Below are 18,925 nucleotides of genomic sequence, written 5' to 3' on the forward strand. Positions count from 1 at the left end.
ATTCAAAGTCAAAGTTTTGCCTTTAAATTCATTAATGAGGGGGTAAATGTTACATTTGGAACTTTTTATTTTAAATTGATCAGTGTTGATTTCGTTTGTAATTTTTAACAGGCAAGACTTAATCATACTTAGTAAAAAATATTATCCCCAATAGGTGGTCATTTTCAGAGTGTTTATGGAAGAAGTTGTGCTAAACAGTTACTTCAATTATTTTAATTGGATAATTAAAGTCAAATGTGGATAAGATTACAAACAATTATCGGTGTGAAAATATTAAAATATAATAAATTAAAAGGCAAATATTTTATGGTAATTAGAAGATATAATTAAAATAAATAAACTTAAATTATTAAAATGTGAAGATAGATTTGATTGTGCCACTCAAGAAAACCACTATGTTAGAAGGTGGACATAAATTATTAAATCTAATCCATATCGAAAATTAATAATTTAAGTGGTAGGATTTTGTTTATTAAAGAGGACTAGGACAACCACTAATCTCATTGTTCAAATAATAAAATAATTAAGCGTTTGTTTTTATTAGAAAAAACAAAATCAAAACCATTAAAAAAAAATCTATATATTAAAGTATGTGGGTTTGGATAGATTAAAGCAGTACTTTTGGGGTCAATTTACAAATACTTGAACAATAATCAAGGATCAAACAGCAAATAGTAAATAATGTGAACTTATTTCTCGAGTAGGTGTTAGGCGCGTGGGGCGGGCGGCGGTGGGTGGGGGTGGTGGGCAGGCAGACAGTACGACGGCGCCGCTACTCGACGGCCATTCCCACCACCACTACTTCCTAGCTGGCATTTACTAACATCTGGATAAGCATTTACATAGTCAATTAAGCCAAAATATAAAATAAATTAGTATATATATATATAAAATATAACAAAAGAGAAAAGGGTCGGTAGTGGCAGAAGTGTAAATAAGTGCAAATATGGGGCCAATTATGCAATTCAAGTGATCGAGGTAGATAATTTTACCGTGTCGACAAACAACTCACAATCTCCGTTTTCCTCGTCCACCCACCGCTTTCCCCCCACACGTGTAATAATTAGGTCTATCCAAACCCCTGCGGTCCCCACTTGCACGCGCCGGTATCCAATCAGATATCAACACGTTGACACAGCAGTAACCGCCCCCGTCATTACTGGATGCCAACTGTAACGGTCGGTCCACGTCAGGGAAAAGTCAGGGGGGGGAGGGGGAGCCACGTGAAGAGCACGTGACTAGACATGCAATTTGCAGGGTGGGGGTGGGGGGCCCACTTCATCCCGGAAAGGCCGTATAAAAGATGGCGTGTGGGCTGATGTTTTCGGAGGTTTTTTTTTTTTGTTTTATTGAGGTTTCTTTGGGCTTCGTCCCTATCCACAAAACATCGCTGGGGCCCACCATAATAAATAAACTAGAATGATCCAATTGCCTATTTTAATTTTATTTTGAAAAACCAAAAATTGTAAATAAAACATAATTTTTTTATTACATAAAATAAACGAGACCTGCTTCTATTTTTTCTGCAATTCACGTTGGAAATATTTATATACGTAATTAAATACCCTACGTAGTACGTTTGATATAAATAAATAGGAGATATTAATCAAATTTATATAGTAGAAATAATAAGCAAAAGTAATTTCATAATTTGATCCTCAGACGAGTTTGTTGACCATAAATTTTTCCATCTGCAAAACATATAAATACAAGACAAGAAAAATATAGGAAACAAATAAATTTATTATCGAAAGCGGATTACAATCACCGTAAATTCCTATGGTTTTTCTCTCCTATTATAATTTTGATTCAAGAGCTTAAAAGCTTGTTCTTGAATCAACGAATGATTTCCTATCATGAACACCTCGAATTCAAATATGTTATGAATTTGAGGCGGAGGCTCGAGACGTGAGCTTGAGAGCTCGATATGTGTATGCGTGAGTCTGTCTTTTACATGAACCGAAGCCCTCTTTTTATAGCCACGAGCTAGGGTTTCTTGAATTGTAGGATGAGCCGGTTATTTGTAAAGCTCAAATATATTATGGACTTTGAATGAGACCCAATTTAATAATCAATTTATTAGACTATTAATTGGTCATTTATCTCAAAATTTCGATGTCTACACCTTTGACAAAAAAATTCGAAAGTAAGTCAATTGACATAAACTCAGTTACTCGAGCCGATAACCTATCTCTTACGAGACAATACGAAAAACTCCTCCATTTTTCTTATTTACAATAAAGTGGTGGAATGGTTGGGTACTTAAATCAAATCATTTGGTCTTGTTGACAAATGATATTGCTATCCATCTTTATTTTTTTAATTAAATTTTCTTTTTGTATCCAATAATTCCCAAGAAAATAATTTGTTTGTCCGTTTTTTAGGGCATGTTTGTTGGTTATTACATAAACATGCCTTGAATTCAAATTCCAATAAACTATTGCCTCTTTTAGTGAATTTATTATCTCATTAAACCAACCAGCCGTCATTTATTAAGTATTAACCGATATATTTAACTAATTATTGGGCTTTTATCCTTTCGTTTCTAGAAGCTGAGTTTGATCTTCCATTTATCACTAAACATTCCTAAATTTTTTTCTTCTTACAAGTATAAAACATGTTTCACAACAACAACAAAAAAAAAAAAAAAAAAATCAAATATTGTACACCATTCCAACTTCCAAAGTTGAAGCATGAGGCACACTCAAAGCATAAGTTGGAGCCCTAAAATTCCTCCTCAAGAAATCATACCCATAATTTATCACCATCTTCTTCACAAAACTCGACCCTTGTTGCGCTCGCACGTACGAATGCCCCAAAATGTACGCGACCCCGGCTTCTCTAGCTTCCATCAGCTCCCGCAACTCGTCGCGAACCCCCACCTCGATTTTTGGGCTTTCCGGAATCACAAAACGGACCCGTTTCTTGGCCCGTGGGACACCATCTTCACGTGCCTCCGTAATTTCAGAATTCGACCCATTTTCTTCGCGGAATTGAACCCCGTTTGGATGAGTGGAGGGCGTGCCGACCACGACCATTTCTTCGTCGGTGGGGTCCGCTTTTCTCTCTCCGGTCCTTATAAACTCGGCCACACTGCAGACGAGGTCGTCCTCGAACTGCGGGCCGTCGGTGCGCGCGTCTCGGTACCCGTACCGGACGACGCACCGGTAGATGCGGTACTCCCTCGGCCCGATATGGCCCACGAGGAACCTCTCCTTGTGGGCCACGTGCGGGACCGGCACCGATTTCACGCAGAGGAAAATGAGGACTTGGTGGAAAGCCGGTAGATTGGTGACAAAGTGGGAGAAGATTGCGGGTATTCCCGAGACTAGCTCGGTGTGTATGAGGCCGATGCCGCGCACGCGGACGATGCCCAAGCCGGGCCCCAATTCGAGTAGCCAGTCGACCGAGACCTTGTTTTGGACGTCGAACTCGTACGTCTTGAGGGCCCCGTAGTGCCACGCGGACATCACCATCATGAAGAAGAACGCAATTACGATCGGGACCCACGCGCCTTCTAGAAACTTCACTAGCGACGCGGAGAAGTATAAGGCCTCGATTGCACCGAAGAAGAAGACGAACGAGATTGCTAGGAGGACGCTCCGGTGCCAGCACAAGACTATTACGAGGGACATCAAGCAAGTCGTGACGAGCATGACGGTTATAACCGCCAAACCTGTAATGGATTAAAACGTCAAGTTACGAGGTTTATTCCGTCTGGTATATCATTTACAAGACCTACAATATAATACCATTAATTATGGGTTTATTGCACTTATCACCCATGTGTTTACTCTAATTGTTAAAAAACCCCATATTATTTAAATATTAGCACAAACGCCCTTACGATGCCATTTTTTTTAGCAAAATACCCGATAAATAAAACTCACCATAGAGGGCCTTGTGTGCTAAAAAAATGCATCATAGTAGGATGTTTGCTAATATTTATCAAACGAGGAGTTTTTTAGAAATTCGATATAACAGGAGATTGTTTTTTTTTTAGATAGGACACATCTACAAGATCGACCTACAATGCAATTAATTATGGGTTTATTGCATTTAGTACCCCTGTATTTACTTTAATTGTTAAAAAACTCCCCGAATTATATAAATATTAGCAAAAACCCCCTACGATGCAACTTTTTTTTTCACCACACCATTCAAAACTCACCAATAGTGGATTTTTTTACTAATATTTATAACACGAGAAGCTTTTTAGCAATTCGATAGAACACAAAGGGTACTAAATGCAATAAATTCGATTAGGTATAAGCATTTCTAGCCGAAATTTTCAATTTTTAAATGTAAATATGGTTTGAAGTCTTTTACCTGAAGCATTACCCAAACGACCCGTGTCTCTAAAACCAACGGTGACAGCCAAACATAGTACCATCAAAATCCAGTTGACTTCAGGAATATAAATCTGGCCATGAATTTTCGAAGACGTGTGGACTATTTTAACCCTCGGAAAACACCCCAAGGCAGAGCATTGCTTTATGATCGAGAAAGTTCCGGTAATAATTGCTTGGCTTCCAACCACCGCAGCAAGTACTGCTATTACCAGAACTGGCCATCTTAATGTCTCTAACACAATAAAACAAAATTAGTATCGTAAATATTATTTATATATTTTAAAGAACTCGAGTTAAAAAAGATTATTACCAGGTACAGAGACGTAAAATCCGATGTGATAATCGTTTTGCATTTCGTGGTGCTGAGAGAGATAAGCAGCTTGGCCCATATACGCAAGGACCAGCGATGGATATACGAAAGACGTGAACGCTATCTGTAAAAGTATAAATACGCATTGGTAATAAGTTTACTGTTTATAGATTGTCGGGTTACTGGAGAGTTAATTGCATTTAGTACCCCTGTGTTTAGTCTAATTACTAAAAAAATCCCCGTATTATAAATATTAAAAAAACCTCCTACGATGCGATTTTTAGCACAACCCCCCTAATGGCGAGCTTTTAGGGCATAATTTGCTATAAAAAAAATTGCGTCATAGGGGTGTTTTTGCTGATATTTATAATAAGGGTTTTTTTTTTTAGCAATTAGACTAAACACAAGGGTGTTGAATGCAATAAACCCGATTATTGGGTAAAATTAAAAGTGTTACTAACCTGTATTGACAACTGCGAAAAATGTCCAAGATCAGCAAACATTGCCTCTGATCCTGTTTTTTTAAATTAAAAAGAAAATCTTGTTAAGTTTTCTTGATAAATGTTTATTTCGAGAAAAAAAATATATAGTAAAAAAGAAATGTTTCGACTTGCCTGTAATGCAGAGTAGGATTCCTCCCAAAGACATCCATCCTTGTTTTTGAGTTTTCTTTAAGAATATGTATATGTAATAAGGAGATAGGGCTCGATAAACGTGAGGGTTCCAGTGAATGATATTATACAGACCAATCGAAGCGATGCAGAGAAGCCACGTTATTACAATGGGTGCGAACAAGAACCCGACTCTGTGGGTCCCGTAGTGTTGAAGGGTGAACAAGGCTATCAGTATGATACAAACAACTGGTAGTTCTACATCTGCGAGATTTCGTTGCATTTCCGTGTAAGAATTTGAGAGTTCAATTAATTCATAAAATATGTAAGAAACGTAAACGAGATATGATTTTAAGAGTTAAGATAATAAATTCACAAGCAAACTGCATTTTTTGCTGATTCTGATCTTAATAAAGAAAGCTTTACGCAAGTGATAATTGTCGTAAAAGCAACACTTTTTATCGTACAAGATTGTAATATCTTTAGATTGCGAATCCGACATGAAATTTTAAGCTTCCACTACATTAATTATTCAAATTTTCGAACATTATTTTTTTCTCCCCAATAATTTAGGGATGTTTAGAACACTCGAGAAACATTAATTTATTCTACAACGAAGAAATTTCGAGAATCTTACATTGGTGATGCTCTTTTTTCATCGCAACTTCGACACCGGACACCGCAGAAAAAACTACACAAAAAATTAACCAAACAAAAAATATTTAAAAAAAAAATCGAATTTTCAACGAACAATAACTTTAAATAACACGAGGCATACCCGAAATCGCCGGAGATAATATACCATCTCCGATCACCATACAAGCACCAAGCAAAGCCAGCACAAGCAAAAACCTCTGCAATACTCTGTATCTTTCGATCGTAGATTTCAACCTACCCCCAAAAGTCGACGGTGCGGGACTCTTAATATCCTTCGTGTAACTCGACAAATCCTCGTCCGCCAGCTGGCGGCTAGGCAGAGGGTTCACTTTGGCATGTCTGCACAAGAGTGAGTAGAGTGCAAATGTGCCCCCTTCACCATTATCATCAGCTCTCAGCACAATGAACACATATTTCAAGAGTGGGACCAAAGTCAATGTCCAAAAAATAAGTGACATAACACCATATATCTCCTCATTTGTATTAGTGTGCTCAATATCTTCAGAAAAAGTACTCTTGTATACATACAGCGGCGATGTACTTAAATCCCCATACACAACTCCCAAACTCTGGTAAGCCAATGTAAGCACTGTTTTCCAAGATTCCTTCTGGAATATTCCAATCATGAAATAAAAAGATGGGAAAAATCAATAAAGATTGCAACTTTAGCAATAAAGAAGCATACTTGCAGAGAAAGAACTCACCTTTACTTGAAAAATCAATAAAGATTGCAACTTTATCAAAAAAAGAAACATACTTGCAGAGAAAGAACTCACCTTTACTTGATTCTGGAAAACCCCACTTTCAAGATCCATCACAAAACGCCCTCAGAAATTTCAAATTGACATTTCAACTGCAAAATCAAGAATTTTGACCAAGACCCTAGTGAAGAAATTTCGAAAAAAGCCCAAAAAAAAAAAAATATTTATAAATAGGAAAAAATGGGAATTGGATATATTTAATTGGGATAAATAATGTGTCACTACACAACAGGCAGCGGCGGTTCAACAACCTCCGGAGAAGGAAAGAACAAATGAAGAAAAGGGAAAGCAGTGACAACAAAAGACTGATAAATATTTTGCTCTTTTGTGACAGTGAAATGAGTGTTGTATTTGTATAGTGTTTATTTTCTTGAATTTCAAAAATAAAAAAAGAAAAGTGAGATATGATTTAGGTAAATAATGGGTTTCTTAATTTGTTCCACGTTTCTGTCTGAGAAATGGTTTTACGTTTGTTGGGGGTTAGTTTATTACTTGTTGGTGAACATCACGTATATTATTTAGGAGTTAGACAAAATGGTGTTCCACAGTTCGTGTTTGTGTGTGTGTGTGAGAGAGAGAGATATGGAGGAGAGAGAGAGACGTGTGAACGTGTCAAATGAAATTAGCAGATAATAAGGAGATCAAGATGTAGATCTTTTCGTATAGTTTAGTGCTCAACTCTTCATTTATACGCGGTTGTTTATTTGATGCTACATCGAGTGATTATTAATCGTTGATCTGCACATAATTATATATATGTTGTTTATTTGATGCTACATCGAGTGATTATTAATCGTTGATCTGCACATAATTATATATATTCGTGTTTAGTGGGAAGTTATTTCATCAAATCGACGTTTAATATTCATCCAATGTATTTCATCTGATGTAGTTTCTCAATAACTAAAAACCCACTCTTTTTTTTTTATTTAAAGATTCTATTAAGTTTAATTCACTCAATATTTATGATATTGTTGATTTCAAAAGCTAATTAAATAACGAAACTATCTGCATTTATCTCATATATTTATCATGAAATAAAAGCAACAAATCCATTTTTCGAACCTATTTTTTAAACGAAGAAGCCCGCAATCAATCATATTAATGCACTGGATAAATATACACTAGTTTAGATATTCAGCTGCAACAATTGCTACATCATCCCTTACGTGATTTTTTAACATTTTCGATAGTCCTACAAGAAGTAGTTATGACTAGAAAAGTTCAAACCCTAAATATAATACAAAATATCAAATCGTTGATTTTTGTTTAATAAAATGCGAAATAAGACAATCTATGAATATTAAATTATCTACTTCCCGGCCTATTTGCAGGCTGTTACAATTAGGGTGACCAATAATAAATTATAAATTAAATGTATAAAGTTGGCTTTCATTATTTCAACTTTCCTAATGGTTTTTTAACCCCTCTTAAAAGTAACTGTTAATTAAAATCTTAATTAATGCACCAAAATGAATTTCACGAGTAAGATTTTCACCACATATATGTATTAATTATTTACGAATCGGGGTTTGATAAAATGACTCTAACTCGATCCAACTCACTAAAAATCAGGTTCGACTAAAATATAATTAGACCGAGATCTCGAGCTTCAGTTAAGTCCGCTTTAATTGTCAGTCTTACTTAGAATTACCTAATATATCTAGAAGGTCACTAAGGACTAAAAATAACCAATAAAAATCATAGACAAATATGAAATATGGCATAAATGTAATAAAATCGTCTAAATATTTATTGTCGTGCAAGCAAATAATCTCAATCTATATATATTGTGCCAAAAATAAAATTTATTATTATGTATCGAATATTAAGTGAAATATCAACTTTAATTCATTTTATTCATTTCAAGTATCAAGAAATCTTGGGTTGAATAATCAAAGATTTATATGTACATATAGCTGTCAACAAGCAATAGTTTAATATAGAATAAGTTTTGAACGTCAATGCTTTATATATATTAATAAATAAATAAATAAATTTTTATGGAGTTTATTTTATTATATGTTTTGACGTAAGCATCAATGTAATTATGTGATGTGATATGTCTACACATTGCACGTAATGTGATATTGAGATCTTATGTTATTTACTTTGAGACGCCAATATTGTTTTTCTATTTAATTATTTATTATTTATAGCTTTTCCAATTAATTAATTCTTTTTGAACAAGAATTAATTAATTATTTTTTTAATTTGAGAAGGTAACTAATTTTGGAAAAATCATGTCTAAAATAATTATATATATATATATAAATAATTTGAAGATTTCAACTATTTGAAAGCGTCAAGAAACATTTATCATTAATTACAGAATTAATGATCACTTGAATTTAATAATTATTAATCACACCATATGTTCTGAGTTCTGACGTATGGTTAACGTATAGAAATTTTGTATCGAGTTGTATATTTCGTTTCAATTTAATATTGTATCCTACACTTCACATCCCATAATTTCAAATACATTTAATAATAATAATAACAAGAATAAAATAAAAAAAAAAAAATCTCCGAATCAAAATTGAAGCAGACAACTTAATAATTAATATACCGAGTAAAAGTATTACTTATTTAATTTGGTTTATCAGAGGTCATATAATCTCTAAATATGAATGATAAGCCAACTTAATTGTCTCTAATTTGCTGTCAATGGCTAAAATATATGATATATCTATAAATAAGACATAAAAGATTATTAGAATTAAATATATGTATAAAAAGGGTATGAAATTAATGAACAAATGAAGGAAATAATTTGTGGTACTTATACACTTTGAGCTGTATATGTGGTCTCACTAAAATTGTGTACATGTAACACTTATTTAGCTATCTATATATATTTTTCCCGAATAAGTTTGTATTATTAAACTTGTATAAATATTAATGTAGTTATCTATATGATTAATAAACTATCATATATTAAAGTAATCATTGTTTTTATTTTTGAAATGTTATTCGGTGCGTCGCACGCGAAAAATGCTAGTTTTTGATAAAAGAAATATTGTCCAAAATTAGGCAAAACATCAATTCCTGCATTAATTTGATAATTAGGTCACACAATAATCCAGAATATAATGAGAGAATACTCAAAATAGTATGCCAACCCTCCCTCTTTTGGACTCATTATGATTAAATACTTTTCATTCATTTATTTTATCAAGAAAATTGCACCATGTAGTAGAAGAGTTTGTCGAAATTGAAACAACATGTACAATAATAAATACTTCATTTATACTAACAAAAATGTATTAAAAATTAAAATAAAGACAGTTAGGTAGATGCACAAAGATTAAAAATAAAAAATAAAAATATTTTTTGTATTTTTTAAAGAAAAATCCAAAATTATAATTTCTATAGATTAAGAAAGGCTATTAAATTATATTATATCTCCATTTAAATAATCATTAATAAATAATAAAGTGTAAAATTGATAAGAAAAAAATTATACTTTTTTTGGAGAATTACACAAATAAATAATAAAATCCACGTCACGAATTGAATTATAATAATTTGGTGGGGTGCCAAACATATTAAGGTGGTTTTGCTGATGACCTAATATTTGAGTGGTACGTGACCATTTCCTCCATTTAGACAATAATGCAAGAAATGGACAATCACAATAAATGTTTTCTATCAACTTATGTAGAAATAAAATCATAATTCGATAAAAGTTGATCACACGTGGTGTAGGCCTGTTGACTTTGACCCACCCGAATAAGGTTGTCCCATAACCCGACCCGAGCCACCTCAATGTGGGCTTGGGCCCTCTTATGTTTGCATCAAGAAGCAGGCCTTGGCCCGAATTCAGAGAGTTCTAATTTTGATATCTTGAAAAAGATCCAAACAAACAAGAACGAAAACTATATATATATATATATATATATATATATATATATATATATATATATATATATATATATATATATATATATATATATATATATATTATATATTATATATATATATGCAGAGGTGATTATGTGTAATCGAAGGTGAAAGTTAACACTAGTGTATTTCACCGGATGTGTGGTCTACAAGACCTTGCGATACGATGAATAGTTGACCGTAACCAATCGTTTGATCAAACAAACAAAAATATTAATAGTACAGACATGTGACAGAAGAAAGATAAATATCGACTTCTAGAATGGAGGATCCATCGAATACTTGTTGCTATCTTATCTAAAAAAGTGAGCCGTAATCGAATTCCGTAGTCGAGAGAAACAAGTTGAATATATAGAAGAGGTAATTGATCATAGATAAACCAACAGTTTTAATTTGCATGCTCCAAAAGATTGCGTTTGTCGAACTCTGTTAATCAATCTTTCAATTCAATCACCTTACGGGCAAATGAGGGTAAGCAGAAAGCTGCAGAATGGATCTAAGTACAGAAAAAAAAAAATCAGATTCGAATAATAGAAAAAATGCCGAATAGTTGCACGTGAAAAAAACATAAAAGTCGAACATAGTACCTCGGAGTTGTAAAACCTCAACGGTCCTTTTGCTTGGGCAAGACTGTCGTCAGCATCTATCGGATTAACCGGACGTTTAAAATCAACGTCAGGACCCTCAGTCGAACAAAGCATGAATCCAATAACACCACTGAGAAAGAGAAAAAACGGCCAATAATATTCACAAAAGCATATATATATATATATATATATATATATATATATATAAAGGATGGTTTATCAATATATTTATTTGTATGACAAAGTGAAAAAAGACGAAAGAAGAAAATGCCTTGGGTAAGTGGGAACTGTGGTCCAAGCATAATTGACGGAGCCTTTGAAAATCTGGCGGCAGTTTGAAACAATATCTTCGATAATGTGCATGTGAAGCCAAATGCTTTCGGCCTGAGTACACATAACTCCTCCTGGACGGAGTGCCTTAGCTACTGATTCAAAGAAAGGCTTCTCAAATAATTCCTGCGCTGGACCTATGTGATGCAAAAACAAAAAAAGAAGAAGAAAAAGACGACTTTATTATTATTAAGATGTAACTTTTTTGAATAATTAAGAAACCCTTATTTTAAAGATAAAAAACACTACCGATTGGGTCGGACGAATCCACTATAACTGCATCGTATGTTCCTTCTTCCACAGCTTTGAGAAATGCAACTCCTTCAAAGATTGGAGGAAATCTAGTTAGGCTTATTTTTAATTTTTATTTGTTTTTTGTTAATTGAGGGGAAAAATAAGTTGAAAGGACATTATAGCTGACTGTACCATCTCCAATGTGTAGCGTTACACGGGGATCATTAAATCCCACAGCTACACTAGGAAAATGTTCTTTAGAAACCTGAAAATGAGGAGTAAAAATCAGTTATCTCATGTTAGCTTTAAAGTCTCGGACTTGGATCATGACTATCGATGCCGAAAAAGTTCAGAATGCTGAAAATGCAGATTTTGCATTGAGAAAAAAAGCACTGGTCCAAGCATTGTAGATATATAGATTGATGATATAGAAAGGAAGAGAAATAAAAAAATTTAAAAAAGAAAATAAGTAAGAGTAATCGGAATTACTCACATCAACTACCATTTTATCAATCTCACACATATCAATCTTCTCAACCGATGAATGACGAGCCACTTCACGCAAGACACCACCATCTCCTCCTCCAATTACCAGCACCTGAAACAAAATCTCCCGTTTAAAACTTGAACAAAGGCAATAAATAGTAAATAATAACTAATAAGATATTCAAAATGATTTTGCCTTTGAGATCTACTCTCTCATATTTGTGCCCTGATCAAGCAACTTCAAACTCGCTATGAAGACTGAATAATACAGTGCATTTGATTCACCCATTTTCTATAGTTTATTTTGCTTCCCGTTAACACACGGACACAGAGAAACTGCCACATGTTACACCATTTTGCAAATTCTATTTGTGCATCGATGTGTATCGACGGAAAAAGATAATTCAGCATTATCTCAGTTTCATTTAGCTTTTTTAGTGTCGAAATACAAATTACTTCTTACTTATCACGGGAAATTCAGGGGAAATCCATCACTTCTTAATTAATGTACATGTTAAAGATTCTTAGAAAATAAATACCTTTTTGGGATTCGGTATTGAGCAAAGTGGAAGATGAGTGATCATTTCTTGATAAGCACATTCATCCCTCTCAGTGAGTTGAATCACACCATCCAAGACAAGAACCTTACCGTAAGTCGCCGACTGCAGTAAGATTTAACCATGAATTATACATTCAATTATGTACAACAAAAAAGTATCTGCTACAAACAAACTAATAACAGGACTTTAAATTTGAAGTACCTGAAAAACCATTACATTCTGGTAATCAGACTTCCCCTGGAATAATATTTTTTCTACCTTCAATGAGTGTGCTTCTCCTACATGTTTCCACAGAGGCAACCAATTAATTCAAATCCATAATCTCCAAAATTAAGGAAACAAAATCAAAAATTTCAACCAATTCTCCCCTAAACACATACAGCCATAAAAAGAAATATAAAATAAATTCACAGCGTCAAATTCACAAACAGGATGAGTACATATCTGACAAACATGTATGTATAACTGTATAGCAAAACCGAAAACAAAATTACCAGGCCACATTGGACTAATCTCGGAAAACCACCCCGGAATAACAGAGGAAATGCTATCCGGAAGCTCCGCCGCCGCCGCCGTGCCGGAATTGTTAGCTTCCATCTCGCGCCTCCCCCTTCGTCACGTTCTCCTCCGCTAGGTCTTAAATAGATAAGCCTTAAACCCTCTGGGACTAACGGAAAGGCAAATGTTTTTCACACAGTGAGTGTGCGAGCGCGTGAGAAAAAAATTGATTGGAGAATCTGCTTAGCATAAACGCACGTTGGTGTTTCACTGTCGTCTTGCTTTTTGCGTGACTAATCTTGTATCTATACGTTTTCTATCTATATCTATCTACTCCCTAATTTCATTATTTCGTAATTATTATTATAATTAATCTTAATTACATTTTCGATTTAGTTAATTAATTTAGTAAATGACGTCGACATTTAAACCTCCAGTTGTATCGAGTTTTTTTTTTTATGTTATATATAACAATGAAGCAATAATTATTGATGAGTATAAAATAAAAATTACTTTGATGTAAATTGCAATTGTTTGATTCATTGGGATTGGGAAAAAGCAGCTAAATGATTGGGGCTGTATTACTTTCTTTATGGGGTTCTTGGGGTTCATCTGTAATTTTATATTAATTTAGTGCCTTCCTTTTGCAAATTTCCCTAATGGTCCCTCGTCTTGATATTTAGTCACACTTTGATCCCTTTTCTTTTTTCTTAATTTATTTATTTAAAAAGCAAAAATAGCTTTTAGAAATAGCCTTTCTCAAAGAATCATATTCTTACATTACACACTTTTGATTAAAATAAAAATTGCTTTGTACCCTGACCGATCCTTTAAGGAATTTCCTAAACACAATTGATGCTTAATTCGAAGCATCCAATGTTTAAAAATATAAGGAATCTTAATCCATCATTACTTTGAAGAAAAAATGATTAGTTCCATCATTAACTAAATCAATACAAATTCAAATTTAAATCAATGGGAGATTAGCAAAATGCATAGTTACTTCAACTAGCACTGTACACAAGTTTCTTGCACAAAATCTCAGCTGTCATTTATCAAGATAACTAAATGCAACATTAACGTAATTAAAACCGATGAAAATCGATCTCCTGCAAGTGTAACACATAAAAATACAATCGATTAACTACAGTACAACGACACAAGAATATTCCCGATTATATCAAACAACGTCAGCGCATATCAATTCAAGAAAATTCTAACTTTCTTTCGGTTTCTTTTCTGTACACGCATAATTCTTTTGAAAATCAAGAACCGCTCGCACCAAATGCCAGAATCCAATCTCAGGCCAAAGCACACCGGGGGAATACAGTAGCGAACGTGCACTCTGCCACAGGAGAAAATTGCTCAATCGAGTCTCGCCAGAAGTTCTAATTATAATATCAGGATCAGGTGCAACTGCCATATACATATGTTTCTCCACATCCGCCACGTCAATAAGCGGGCCCTCTCCAATTTCATCCAATAATTTCTCTTTCTCTTTCTCTTTCTCTTTACAGCTCTCTTCAACGGCATTCACAATCTCATCCGTAGATGTGTAGGCAATGCATATAGAAAGAACCGCCTTCGAGTTATGCCAGGTGGCGTTCATGGCTCGCTCGGCCGCCAGCTGGACGGGCTTGCTCAGGAGTTTAAGGTTTCCGATGAAGTGCACTCGAACACCATAGCGGTTGACTATGCTCTCTTTCTCGATTAGTCCTTCGATCTTTTCTTGTATCAGCTGCATAGTGGATTGTACCTCTTCGGGGCGTCTCTTGAAATTCTCAATGCTGAAGGCGTAAATCGTGACGTATTTCACGTCCAGCTCGTAGCAGTATTTCAACATGTCCATGAGCGTTGAATATCCGAATCTGTGGCCTGCCCCTTCTTCTAGATTTTGCTTTTTAGCGTATCTTCGATTCCCGTCCATAATAAAAGCAATGTGTTTTGGAATAGGACCAGCAGAAAGAATCGAACCTATGCATCTGCGAAGAAAACTGCCCACAGCTTCGATTACTTGAGTTGCTCGATTACTACTCTGTTTCGCCATAAGTACTTCAAACGAACGTGCTGGAATGTAAATCCAGATTAACCTGATAACAAAGTAAAGAACTATATAATCTTTTTCGGTAAACTCCAACATGGATGTAAGAAAATCAACCAGGATTATTCATGTGAAACTATCGATGTAAAGTGTCTGCAAGAGAAAATTAGCCGCAGCTTCACACAATGAGCCTTTTAAAATCATTACATAGATTATAGGAAATAAAATGAAATCCAAATCGAAAACCATGATTATCTATCTTGGCAGCCTAAAAGAAAATTGGTCATAAATATCGAAAATTTTGAGTTCTCAATGGAAAATATTTCTAAATTATGCTTTGTAAATCACTCGTATACTCGAAGTAGGAGCTTCGATCGAAATTTTACGGGATTGGATTACATATCGAGGTATTATTAGATAACGATGAAAAATGGATCTGATCTCATCTCAGATCAAAAAATTCCTTTGAGATTTTTGAAGAGAGTTTTGACTATAACAGCTAGAAAGTGTTGAATTACAGAAGAGAGCCTATGGTTCGAGTTAACTAGTCGAATTTAATTGCAGAGTAAACTGTAAAAAGCTATTAACAATAACACATAACCTAACTAAGGCGTAAACAATCAATTCGTGCCATTAACGAGTCAACGAAAGGTAGAAACTGAATTTCTACGGCGTGAATGAATATCTGCAAATTCTCAATACCAGCATCCATACACATACATACATGTACCAAACCACAGATGGTAAAATACTTAAAAACTGATTTTTTTTTTAATTAGATTTTCCAAATGCATTAGCTAGAGCAGTTCGCACAATTTGTTGGATCAATCGATGAAAAATTTATGAACTATCACCCATCAGTTAGAACTTGAAAACAAAAGTTATACCTGATTCCTGCAAATTACGACGAAGAGAGAGAGAGAGAGAGGAAGTGACGTAAGCAACGAGGTAAGCCGGATTTTTAATTCCTGCCGCCGGCTACATGAGGGCTTTCCCTCCCGTTTGTTCCTGCCGGCGACAATTTTTATTAGATTCGTAGAGATAATAAGACGAATTTAAGGTGCTGACTGAAATATCGAATAATATTCGAGGGCAAAAAGGTAACAATGTGTTTCAAATCCGAACCGGACCAGTCCACGAACCCGGTTCGATTGGTAATATAAACCCGAAAATTGCAAAACCCGGTTTAAAATGGTAAAAACCGGGATTTTGGCCGGCCGAACCGTAAACCGGCTAAAACCCGGGTTTTGGAGAAATCAAACTAAAACTCGGTCAAAATTGCCGTCGGAGGAGGCGGAGGGTTTGGGTGGCGCTAGTGATCCGGCTGTGTACTGAGGTGTTAGGCTGGGATCTTCAATGGTGGATTGACTGGTGGTGCTGATTGAAGAAGAAAATAAGAACGGCGGAAAAAGAGAAAAAAAAAAAACAAGGGTTTGGTGTTTGGGGCTGGGGTAGGTGGGTGGGCGAATATGTTTCAATTTGAAGGGAGGAGAGTCTTATGTTTATTATTTATTTATTTAAATATTTATTTATTTAAGTAGAGAGAAATAAATACCTTCTTCCACAGTCCCACACCTTCGTCCGGAACTGTCAATTCGCCGGATTAAATAAAACCCTAACCGCCACCTTACGCCCGGCAGCGTCCACCACACCACCGCCGTCTCAGCCGGAGCTGATTTTCGTAACCTACACCATCCATTTTCCTCCGCCTGACCGTGTAAATGCCATCAACGCATTAGGTAACAATAGTTTTTTTAGCAAATTCTATTTATGTGACTGAAATCTCCGACTGATTCATATTTGCTTCGTTTGTTCTTCACTGTGTGTACCTGTATGAATAATGTACAATTAGGGCTTTGTCTGAGTTCGGGTATGAATTTTTTATTTGGGTGAAACTTTCTGTCTTGTTTGTGATTCATTATCCCATGAAATTAGATCTATTTTCTGAATACTCTTACACGTTTGTATATTGACAATTGTTGATGCACAGTATGTATCTATACTAGCAAAATTATCGAATTACACAATCGTGGAATTCACTATCGAAATTATCGAACTACACAGTATGGATTGTGAGCTTGCTTCTTAAAATATCGAGAAATATATGCTTCTTTTGAGCTGATGAGTTGAAAAAAGGCGAGGAAATTCGTTAAAATATTAACAGGTATGTCTAACTTATTATACAGCAAGAGAAAACTTGTCAAAAACAATCGATTAGTAAGAATTACGAAGTCGTCAGCTACCAAATCTATAGCTTTTCAAGTTCAACGAATATTAGAAAATACAAAATCCACATAAGTAGCTTACAATGAGTTGGCCAATTAGAAAATTTTGCTCGTATTTGTTATTGAAGGTCGATATTTAGTTATAGGAAGGAAAAAAGATCGTATGATATTCTTGAAAGAGATACATGTCATTTTTCTACGTATTAGATATAATAAGTCTATATTGTTTACTCAGCTTTTGTCAATTTGTGTTTACTTCAGGTCTGAAGTAAACTCATCAAGATGACTCGGTGCCTGGGGTTTGTTTATATACACTGAAGTGTGTGCGTGTGTGTATATATATACATATCGGTACATTGAATTCCGAAAAAATGACGGAGACATTAATAAGCTACACAGCATGCAGACACCTCTCGCAAATGTTCTTTGCTGTATTCTTCTTTCATTGTTCCGAGTACATTCTAGCGATTTCGATTCATGGGAAAAACAGAGTAACCCTGAAATCTCTTCTAGTAACCAAAGCCTATGCTCTGGCGATGATCTGTTCTTTGATAGAATACAGTTTAGAAATTTATTTCTTCCCGGGAATGAAGGAGAATTGGTCGATTAGCAACACGGGACTTTGCTTGGTTTTCATAGGCGAACTTGTAAGAAAGTTGGCTGTAATAACCGCCGGTAAGTCCTTCACTCATCTGATAAAGAAATATCACGAGGAAAGTCACGTACTGGTTACTCACGGAGTTTACGAGTATATCAGGCATCCGAGTTACTTTGGCTTCTTTGTCTGGTCTGTCGGTACTCAAATAATGCTCTGTAATCCATTTTCGACGCTTGCTTTTGCTCTAGTTGTTTGGGGTTTTTTCAAACGAAGAATACCTTACGAAGAGTTTTTCTTGAGGCAGTTTTTTGGTTCGGAGTACGAGGTATATGCTAGACGGACTTGGTCTGGGATCCCGTTTATCGAGTGATTTGACCATTTTCGGGATTTGTTTGTACCATGATCTTGTCTGTTATGATTTTGTATTTGTATTTGAATCTTGTTTTTTAAATTTGGTTTATTCTCATTTCTCTAGTTAGAGCTATTTATATTTCTGTGTTTGGTTATCCATGCTATGCACGTGCATCATATATGTATAAATTGGGTAGTGAATCCATGGCACTTTAATTGAGGCTGATATTATTCTTTTTTTTTTCTTTTTCTTTTAATTATTATTATTTTATTCTACATAAATTATGCGAACATTATACGAAAAACGATCCAAAACCCGTGTATTCAATCGTGTAAGTTGCTACATGTATTACGACAATGGCAACTTGGTATATGAGATGCTACACCTCGTAAAATACTCACTAAAAAAATTATAATA

At 34.7% G+C, this 18,925-nt stretch overlaps 4 protein-coding genes across 5 annotated transcripts; 1 reads left to right on the forward strand and 3 right to left on the reverse strand.

Moving 5' to 3' along the window:
* Positions 1-2,542: 2,542 nt before the first annotated feature.
* Positions 2,543-7,350, reverse strand: LOC105974679 (potassium transporter 6). The gene is made up of 8 exons (XM_012999804.2): positions 6,707-7,350; positions 6,052-6,538; positions 5,911-5,964; positions 5,277-5,537; positions 5,124-5,176; positions 4,663-4,786; positions 4,330-4,584; positions 2,543-3,676 (listed from the first exon to the last, which is right to left on the reverse strand). The coding sequence occupies exons 1-8, from the start codon at positions 6,743-6,745 to the stop codon at positions 2,655-2,657; spliced, it is 2,295 nt and encodes a 764-aa protein (XP_012855258.2). The 5' UTR covers positions 6,746-7,350; the 3' UTR covers positions 2,543-2,654.
* Positions 7,351-10,771: 3,421 nt separating this feature from the next.
* LOC105974680 (spermidine synthase) lies at positions 10,772-13,730 on the reverse strand. The gene is made up of 9 exons (XM_012999805.2): positions 13,289-13,730; positions 12,996-13,072; positions 12,774-12,896; positions 12,242-12,346; positions 11,941-12,013; positions 11,764-11,835; positions 11,456-11,651; positions 11,185-11,314; positions 10,772-11,093 (listed from the first exon to the last, which is right to left on the reverse strand). Exons 1-9 carry the CDS (start codon positions 13,389-13,391, stop codon positions 11,031-11,033), a joined length of 942 nt encoding a protein of 313 aa, XP_012855259.2. The 5' UTR covers positions 13,392-13,730; the 3' UTR covers positions 10,772-11,030.
* A 587-nt stretch (positions 13,731-14,317) lies between these two features.
* On the reverse strand, positions 14,318-16,840 carry LOC105974681 (dehydrodolichyl diphosphate synthase CPT3). 2 transcript variants are annotated; one of them, XM_012999808.2, is made up of 3 exons: positions 16,476-16,840; positions 16,221-16,341; positions 14,318-15,382 (listed from the first exon to the last, which is right to left on the reverse strand). In XM_012999808.2, exon 3 carries the CDS (start codon positions 15,337-15,339, stop codon positions 14,509-14,511), a length of 831 nt encoding a protein of 276 aa, XP_012855262.2. In that variant the 5' UTR covers positions 15,340-15,382; positions 16,221-16,341; positions 16,476-16,840; the 3' UTR covers positions 14,318-14,508. The 2 variants fall into 2 exon arrangements, with proteins under 2 accessions (XP_012855262.2, XP_012855261.2); XM_012999807.2 differs by lacking the exon at positions 16,476-16,840 and having other exon boundaries at positions 16,221-16,363.
* A 91-nt stretch (positions 16,841-16,931) lies between these two features.
* On the forward strand, positions 16,932-18,751 carry LOC105974620 (protein-S-isoprenylcysteine O-methyltransferase B). Its single transcript, XM_012999733.2, has 2 exons — positions 16,932-17,072; positions 17,820-18,751. The coding sequence occupies exon 2, from the start codon at positions 17,930-17,932 to the stop codon at positions 18,524-18,526; it is 597 nt and encodes a 198-aa protein (XP_012855187.2). The 5' UTR covers positions 16,932-17,072; positions 17,820-17,929; the 3' UTR covers positions 18,527-18,751.
* Positions 18,752-18,925: the final 174 nt, after the last annotated feature.

Source organism: Erythranthe guttata, chromosome 5 (assembly GCF_056151865.1).
Source record: "Erythranthe guttata isolate IM_541 chromosome 5, IM_541, whole genome shotgun sequence".
In the NCBI taxonomy this organism is placed as follows: Eukaryota; Viridiplantae; Streptophyta; class Magnoliopsida; order Lamiales; family Phrymaceae; genus Erythranthe; species Erythranthe guttata.

Bases quoted from the DNA above. Each gene is read 5' to 3' on its own strand.
- LOC105974679 (XM_012999804.2), bottom strand. From the start codon at position 6,745: ATGGATCTTGAAAGTGGGGTTTTCCAGAATCAAGTAAAG. The intron at 6,539-6,706 runs GTGAGTTCTTTC...GGAATATTCCAG, and splicing joins TTTTCCAGAATCAAGTAAAG to AAGGAATCTTGGAAAACAGT. The intron at 4,585-4,662 runs GTAATAATCTTT...TTATTGTGTTAG, and splicing joins ATTTTACGTCTCTGTACCTG to AGACATTAAGATGGCCAGTT.
- LOC105974680 (XM_012999805.2), bottom strand. From the start codon at position 13,391: ATGGAAGCTAACAATTCCGGCACGGCGGCGGCGGCGGAGCTTCCGGAT. The intron at 12,014-12,241 runs GTGAGTAATTCC...CCTCATTTTCAG, and splicing joins TTGATAAAATGGTAGTTGAT to GTTTCTAAAGAACATTTTCC. The intron at 11,315-11,455 runs GCATTTTCTTCT...TCTCTTTCTCAG, and splicing joins ACAGTTCCCACTTACCCAAG to TGGTGTTATTGGATTCATGC.
- LOC105974681 (XM_012999808.2), bottom strand. From the start codon at position 15,339: ATGGCGAAACAGAGTAGTAATCGAGCAACTCAAGTAATCGAAGCTGTG.
- LOC105974620 (XM_012999733.2), top strand. From the start codon at position 17,930: ATGACGGAGACATTAATAAGCTACACAGCATGCAGACACCTCTCGCAA.